At 43.3% G+C, this 8,197-nt stretch overlaps 1 protein-coding gene across 1 annotated transcript in view; it reads right to left on the bottom strand.

Annotated features, from left to right (window-relative positions):
* Positions 1-5,451, bottom strand: part of LOC148134867 (putative G protein-coupled receptor 139) — a 7,222-nt gene extending 1,771 nt beyond the window's left edge. The window contains exon 1 of the mRNA XM_087985398.1: positions 5,340-5,451. Within this exon, the coding sequence (XP_087841524.1) occupies positions 5,340-5,451 (112 nt within the window). The remainder of the gene's footprint in view (positions 1-5,339) is intronic.
* Positions 5,452-8,197: the final 2,746 nt, after the last annotated feature.

Below are 8,197 nucleotides of genomic sequence, written 5' to 3'. Positions count from 1 at the left end.
ACATTTGTCGAGTAAGGTTTCATGGAGGGTCAATATGCGTGGATCAGAAACAGGAAAGGAGCAGTCGCTTCATTGGGAGTTTTTCACAGACCCCTAAAAACAACAGAGACAAAGGGGAACAGATCAGGAAGCAGATACTGGAAACGTGCAGAAGTAACAGGGTAATTGCCACGGGTGACTTAAACTTTTCTAAATTTGATTGGAACCACCTTAGTTCAAATCGTTTGGATGGAGCAGCTTTTGTGACGTATGTCCAGGAAGGATTCCGGACCCAACTCGAGGGGAGAATGCATTTGATTTGGTGTTTGACAACAAACCATGCCAGATGTAAAACCTATTGATGAGAGAGCATTTTGGTGACGTTCCCTGACATTCACGAGGCTCATGGAAAGGGATAGAAATAGACAGCATGGCAAAGTATTTAAATGAGGGAAGGGTATTTACAATTCTATTAGCAGGAATTCGAGAGGCCACATTGGCAACAAATGTTCTCAGGCAAGTGCACAATAGAAATGTGTTTCGGGAGCATGTGCTGATAGGGCTAGAGAGGTTTGTGCCACTGAGACAGAAAAAGGAAATGTACGTTTAACGTTGACAAATGGTGTGGACAATCTAGACAAGAAGAATAAGGAAGCTGACATAAGGTTATGGAGGGAAGAATGAGGCAGGGCTCTGGGAGAGTTACAAGGGGTCCAGGGGTGAACTGAAGAATTGACTTAGGAAAGCAAGAATGGAGCATGAAAACATTTAGTGAGTAGGCTTATGGAAAACGGTAAGGCCTTTCCTTATGTAGGGAACAAGAGGATGGTCAGGATGAGGGTAGGCCCGATTGTGGAGGAAACTTGTGTCTAGAGTCGGAGAAGACAGGGAGGAACTTAATGAATACTTTGCCTCAGATTTCACTCCTGAGGGCGACTTTCATGTTTCTGAAAACAACTTGAAACTGACTGATATGTTCAAGCATGTTGATGTTAAGAAATAGGATGTGCTGCAAATTTTGAAATACCTGAGGATAGATAGGACCAGATGGGATATACTCAAATTTTCTACAGGAAGAGAGGGAAGGGATTGCTGCGCCTTTGGCGATGAACTTTGCATTCTCGTTGTCTACCGGCGTAATGCCAATTAATTTGAGGGTTTTCAAGAGAGGGAACAGCGATAGTCCTGGGAACTACAGACCAATGAATCTTACGTCCAAAGTAAGCACATTATTCGAGAGTATTTTGAGAGACAGGATTTATTATTACTTGGAAACCATAGCTTGATTAGAGAAAGTCAGCATGTCTTCGTGAGGGGCAGGTAATGCCTCAAAACCTAATTAAATTATTTGGGGATGTGGCAAAACACATAAATGAATGTAAAACAGTGGATGTGATGTACATGGGTTTTAACAAGGCGTTTGATAAGTGTCCCCGTGGTAGGCTCATTCAGAAGGTAAGCAGATGTCTCATGCAGGGAAATCTGTCTGTCTGGATACAGAACTGCTGGTCCATAGAAGCTGGAGAGTGGTAGATGGAAACTATTCAGCCTTGGAATTTGGTGACTATTGGGTATGCCACAGAATTGGTTTTGGGACTTCTGCCCTTTGTAATTTTTATAAATGACTTAAATGAGTAAGTGGAAGGTTGGGTTAGTATGTAGCTGAAAATGTGTTGCTGGAAAGGCGCAGCAGGTCAGGCAGCATCCAGGGAACAGGAGAATCGACGTTTCAGGCATAAGCCCTTCTTCAGGAATGAGGAATGTGTGTCCAGCAGGCTAAGATAAAAGGTAGGGAGGAGGGACTTGGGGGAGGGGCGTCGGAAATGCGATAGGTGGAAAGAGGTCAAGGTGAGGGTGATAGGTCAGACTGGGGTGGGGGCGGAGAGTTCAGGAAGAAGATTGCAGGTTAGGAAGGCGGTGCTGAGTTCGATGGATTTGACTGAGACAAGGTGGGGGAGGGGAAATGAGGAAACTGGTGAAATCCGACTTCATCCCTTGTGGTTGGAGGGTTCCTAGGCGGAATATTCCTCCAACCGTCGTGTTGTTGTGGTCTGGCGATGGAGGAGTCCAAAGACCTGCATATTCTTGGTGGAGTGGGAGGGGGAGTTGACGTGTTGAGCCACAGGGTGGTTGGCTTGGTTGGTCCGGGTGTCCCAGAGGTGTTCTCTGAAACGCTCCGCAATTAGGCGACCTGTCTCCCCAATATAGAGGAGGCCACATGGGTTAGTATGTTTGCTGATGAGACGAAGGATACTGGATTATTGGATAGTGTGGAGAGCTTTTGTAGATATTCACAGGATGGAGAGCTGGGATGATATGTGTAAGATGGAGTTCAACCTGGAAAAATATGATGTTATTTATTTTGGAAGGTCTAATTTGTATGCAGCGTTAAAGGCAGAATTCTTGGCAGTGTGCAGCAACAGAGGTATTCTGGGGTCCACGTCTGCAGATCCTTCAAGTCTTTTGAGCAAGTTAACAAAGTTGTTAAGAAGGCGTATAGTGTATTGGTTTTCATTAGCGGGGGATTGAGAAGAACAGCTGCAAGGTTCTGCTCCATTTCCACAAAGCTCTGATTTGACCACACGTATAGGAAGCATGTGGAAGTTTTAGAGAGGGTGCAGAGGTGGCTTACTCGGATTCTGCCTGTAACAGGGGCATATGTTGTAAAGAAAGGTTGAGGAATTCGGTGTTTTCTCTTTGTAGCAACGAGGGATAAGAGGTGCATGGATAGAGGTGTACATGATAAAGAGAGACATACTTAGAGTGGATAGTAGGAGAATTTTTTCCCAGGATGGAAATAGCCATCGAGAGGGTGCATAATGTTATGGTGATTGGTGGAATGTTTGGAGAAGATTTCATGATAGGTGCTTTACACAGAGAGTGGTGGGTGCGCGGAATGTATTGCCAGTAGTGGTAATGGAGTAAGGTCCATTAGGTACAGTTAAGCGACTCTTGGGTAATAGTAAAATTTCGATATGTAGGTTATTTTGACCTCACTATACAATGGAATGTTGGCACAAATTCGAAGGATGAAGGGCCTGCACTGTGCTGTTCTGTTCTATGTTCTATGTTTCACGCTTTGTGTTCTATATAACGACTGCTCCGGGAAGCGAGAAAGGAGGTTGCTAAGCTGCTGGTGAGGATATTTGCCTCCTAACTCTCCACGGGAGTCGTACCGGAGGACTGGAAGGAGGCAAATTTCCCTCTTTTCAATAAGGATAATAGGGTAATATCTTGCCATTTCTACATACCAGTCAGTCTTACGTCTGTGGTCAGCAAGTTTTTGGAAATAATTCTGAGGAATAGGATTTATGACTATATGGCAAAGCATAATGTGATTAAAGGCAGTCAGCATGGCTGTGTGGGTGGCACGTCATGCCTCACCTTGCTTATTGAGTTTTTTGAGAAGATGTAAAGAAAGGTCGACGACGGTCGAGCAGTGGATGCGGTGAATATGGACTTCAGCAAAGTATTTGATAGAGTACCAATGGAATGCTCATTTGTAAAGTCAGGAAGTATGGGATTCAAGGAGATTTGGCTATCTGGATTCAGAATTGGCTGGCTGACAGTGGTTGTAGATGAAATGGATTCTGCCGAGACAACAGTGTTGAGTGATGTCCCACAGGGCTCTGTTCATGGCCTCTGCTCTTTGTAGTTTTTATAAATGACTTGTATGAGGAGGCTGAGGGGTGGGTTAGTGAATTTGCAGATGACACAAAGATTGGAGGAGTCGTCGATAGTATCGAGGGCTCCTGTAGGCTGCAGCCCGACATAGACAGAATGCAGTGCTGGGCTGAGAAATGGCAGATGGAGTTCAACCTGGATAAATGTGAAGTGATGTATTCTGATGGACAAACTGGAATGCTAAATATAGGATTAAAGACAGGATTCTTGGCAGTGTGGAGGAACAGAGGGATCTGGATATCCAATTACATAGATCCCTCAAAGTTGCTACCCATGTGTTGTCAAGAAAGCATATGGTGTTTTGGCTTTCATTAACAAGGGGATCGGGTTTAATAGCCACGAGGTTTTGCTGCAGCTCGATAAGCCCCTGGTGAGATCAGACTTGGAATATTGTGTCCAGTTCTGGTAACCCTATTATAGGAAAGGAACAGAGACTTTGGAGAGGGTTTAAAGAATGTTTACCAGTATGCTGTCTGGACTATTGGTCCTGCCTTATGCAGAAAGGTTCAATAAGCTTGAACTTTTCTCTCTGGAGAGAAGCAGGAAAAGAGGAGAACTAACCGAGGTGTACAAGGTAATGAGAGGAACAGATAGAGTCAATAGTCCGAGACTTTCCCCCAGGGCAGGATTGACTGTTATGAGAAGTCATAATTTGAAGATATTAGGAGGAAGGTGTAAAGGAGACATCAGAGGTCGGTTCTTTAGGTAGAGAGTTGTGAATGAATGGAATGCGTTGCCAGCTGTGGTGGTGGAGGCAGTATCATTGGGGACATTGAAGCGACTGCTGGAAATGCACATGGATAGCAATGAGTTTTGGGTTGCGTCGGTTAAGTTACTGTATTTTACATTAGGATTAAATTTCGGCACAACATCGTGAGCCAAAGGGGCTGTTCTGTGCTGTACTTTTCTATGTCCTATATTGAGAGATGACAAATACTGAAAAACGACTGGAGACGGATGTCCATGTATATGTGTCTCACAGAACGAATGAATAAGTATATATGTTCGAGTGACTGTGCGTGAACGTTGTGTGCATGTGTGAGTTTGTGCGTATATTCGTGTGAATGTATGCTTGAGGATTTGTGCAAAGTTTTCCATTCAAATATGTACGAACTACGGGCAGGGTGTTTGAATGTTTGTGTGAATACATGTGTGCAAGAGTGTGTGAAGGAGATGTTGTATGGTTGAGAGAATGTGAAAAAAACGACAGAGTGTGTGGGAGAGATTGTTGAGGTAACTGTGTAATTGTCTGTGAGTATAAATATCTGTGACTTTGTATGTATCTGAATTCTCATTATTCTCATGCCTGAAATATAACGTCAATAGGTAATGATCATGATGTATTCAGCATCTGTGGTCTATAATGAAAAATAGAAAGCAAACATTTGCAGAAGACTTCATATGGTCCTTCCTCACTTGGTATCAAGAACCTCAACCTAAACCAACAACGATTAGCAGCTGTGAATCCAGCCAAATTGCCTCCTGTAGTTACAGTGTTGACTGGTCTAACATCGGGTTACGATTCACCATGCACACGAAAGGAGTGAGGAGGAACCAATAACACATATACAGGAGAGGACAGACTAATACGAAAGAAAGAAGACAGCGTAGAATTCTGGACAATAAAAAAGAGTGCAACACAGTTTAGAGAATTGATAACCGACCCTAACACTTACGGGGGACACTAACAGGAGCAAGTAGCGGGAAGTAGATCTTCTCGATCTCCTGAAATATATTCCGTATGTTGATCGCCTCCCGATAGAATGAAACTACCTCAGCCAAACTCATGATGCCTCTGTTGTCAGTGGGTGAAGAGTAATTCTGAGGAGTTCAGTCAGCACAAGCTGATGCCAGTGAAGCGAAATCCTTATATAGAGCAGAGAGGACAATCCCTGAGAGACAACGTTCTATTTTTTTCTGAGTTGGTGTTAAGTCATCGTGAAAACTTGAGCTCTGTTAATGGAGTTGGGTATTGCTTTTAGTCTCTGGGCAAATGATTTCAGTTAACGCCCTTTCAGGTCAAATATTTTTCATGGAAACTCAAATCCAGTAATGAAAGTAAGGTTTGAGTGTTGTAGCTTGCTTGAGTCACTGTTTCAACCAACTTGAGATTGGGAGGGCAAGTCTATCTGTGCTCTATGTGTGTATGAGTGTGTGTGTGTGTGTGTGTGTGTGTGTGTGTGTGTGTGTGTGTGTGTGTGTGTGTGTGTGTGTGTGTGTGTGTGTGTGTGTGTGTGTGTGTGTGTGTGTTTGTGTGTGTGTGTGTGTGTGTGTAATGGGTCAAAGAAATCATTTTTAAACATCAAGGATTGTTAAAATGATTCCTACAAGTCCGATAAATAAGTTACATGATGTTAATTGTTAGTTTTGTTTCCACAACCGCTGGCTCAAGCAATGGGGGAGATCGAGGTACAGATGAGTTGAATCCAAAGGCTGTGGCAACCTTAGACAAATAATTGAAGCTTTGTCCGTCAGCATGCTGAGTTATGGAATGAGAGTCATTCAGATCGACACCACAGGAAAAAGGCTCTTCTGCCCATAAGTTCTGCAAGGACCAAAACAGCCAACGAACTGGTTCAATTCCATTTTCCATCAACTTTTCCTATGCCTGCCATACCTTAACATTTTAGTTACACTTCTCAAACTTTCTAAAATATGTTGAGCGTTTCGGCCTCTAACAATCGTACAGGTAGTGCCTTCCAGGCCCCCAGCACTCATTGGATGTAACGTTTTTGCCTCACATCTCCTTTGAACCTTGTAGCTCTCACCTTAAGTTCATGCCCCCGTGGTCTCTGATACTTCCACATTGGGGAACAATCTATTTTGTCTATATATATTAATCTCAATCACCTCATCTCTCAATCTCCTCTGCACTAAGATATAGAATGTCATGCTTTCCAGTCTCTCTTCATGACTAAATCTTTCCAGTTGAGACAGCCTCTATGTAAATCTGCCCAGCGACATCCTGGTAGATCTCCTTATGGTCTTCCTTAGTGCAAACACGTTCAGTCTTTAATTCGGATTCCAGATATGCACGTAGTATGCCAGCTGTGCTCTCAGCAGCCTATAATACAATTTCACCTTCACGCCCTTGCTAATGAATTCTGTATCCCGACTAATATTTAGCAACCTTCCATTTTATACTCTCTATGAGCTAATTAATATAGTAATGCTATGGCTGGTATCCTGCTGTACACACGTCTGGTGCGCCTGCACTTGGGGTACTGCGTACAGTTCTTTCGCCATATTATAGGAACAATGTGGAAGCATTGGAACGGATGCAAAGGAGATTTAGCAGGGTATTGCCTGGTATGGCGAGAAGGTCTTATGTCCAAAGGCTAAGGGACCTGAGGCTGTTTTCGTGAGAGAGAAGGATGAGAGGTGACTTAATAGAGACACACAAGATGATAAGATGATTAGATAGGGCAGACAGTGAAAGCCTTATTCCTCGGATAGTGATGGCTGTCACGAGGCTTTACATTGAGTGATGATAGATACAGAACAGATGTCAGAAGTTAGTTGTTTACTCGGAGAATAGTATTGCCGTGGAATGCCCTGCCTGTAACAGTAGTGAACTCACTAAGTTTAAAGGTCGTTGGATAAACATATGGCTGATAATGTAATAGTGTAGGTTAGATTGGGGTGAGATTGGATTCTCAAGTCGACGCAACAACCAAGGCCAAAGGGCCTATACTGTGCTGCAATGTTCTGTGTTCTATCTTCTATGTTCTAATGGTGGGAACTGAGTAGTCAAACACTGAAAATTAACGAGAAAAATGTGGAGTTTTTCCTCCATGTCATTCCAGAGAGAACCTCTGTGAAAAGAATGTTTCAGTTATCGAAAACAGAAGAAGTTGACATGTGTACCTAACAAACTGTCAAAGGTCTGCGGCCGTGATAGGTGCAAAATCTCGCAGAATGCGAGGAACTTCGTGAGGCAGATATACAAATAGGACAAGCAGCGCAAACCAAGATTAAATCTGAATGAGCTTGCAAAGTAATTTTGACAGATGAGCATTTCACATCAAAACGGTGGCTGAAGCTCTCAGAGAGACTGTGTTTGGCCGGCAATATCTGTGAAGAGACAGAGTTCATCTTTCAGAACAGTGAGCCTTGTCAGATGCTTAAAAACTTTAGAAGAATGCCATTTATGATGTTGATTAGGCGCGGGAATTCAGCTAAAGATGACTATGGAGAGCGTGTGGGGAGGAGGAACTGATCAGTGGAGAGGGGACTGAACACGACGGAGACAGAGACACAGACAGAGAGTGAGAGAGAGAAATGAAAGGACAGACAGAAAGAAACCAATGTTCATGGTAAACCTGGGAAGAATACAATCGAGACGTTTGTTCATGGGAAACACTATGTCAGTGAAAATGAGTTGCCTTTGCGGAAGGAAAATCATTTCATGAATGATCTGGGATCTGGAGGTGGAAAGGCAAAAGGAAGGGAATATTCATTGTCTGAAATTAGTTAAGTAGATACTGAGGGCAGTAGGTTGTAATATATCCACATGAAAGACTGTTTGCAGATG

Source organism: Chiloscyllium plagiosum, unplaced genomic scaffold (genome assembly GCF_037043375.1).
Source record: "Chiloscyllium plagiosum isolate Xiang-an unplaced genomic scaffold, Cpla_swu_hap1 HiC_scaffold_52, whole genome shotgun sequence".
Classification (NCBI taxonomy): domain Eukaryota; kingdom Metazoa; phylum Chordata; class Chondrichthyes; order Orectolobiformes; family Hemiscylliidae; genus Chiloscyllium; species Chiloscyllium plagiosum.
This window is presented reverse-complemented; position numbering and strand designations above follow the sequence as displayed.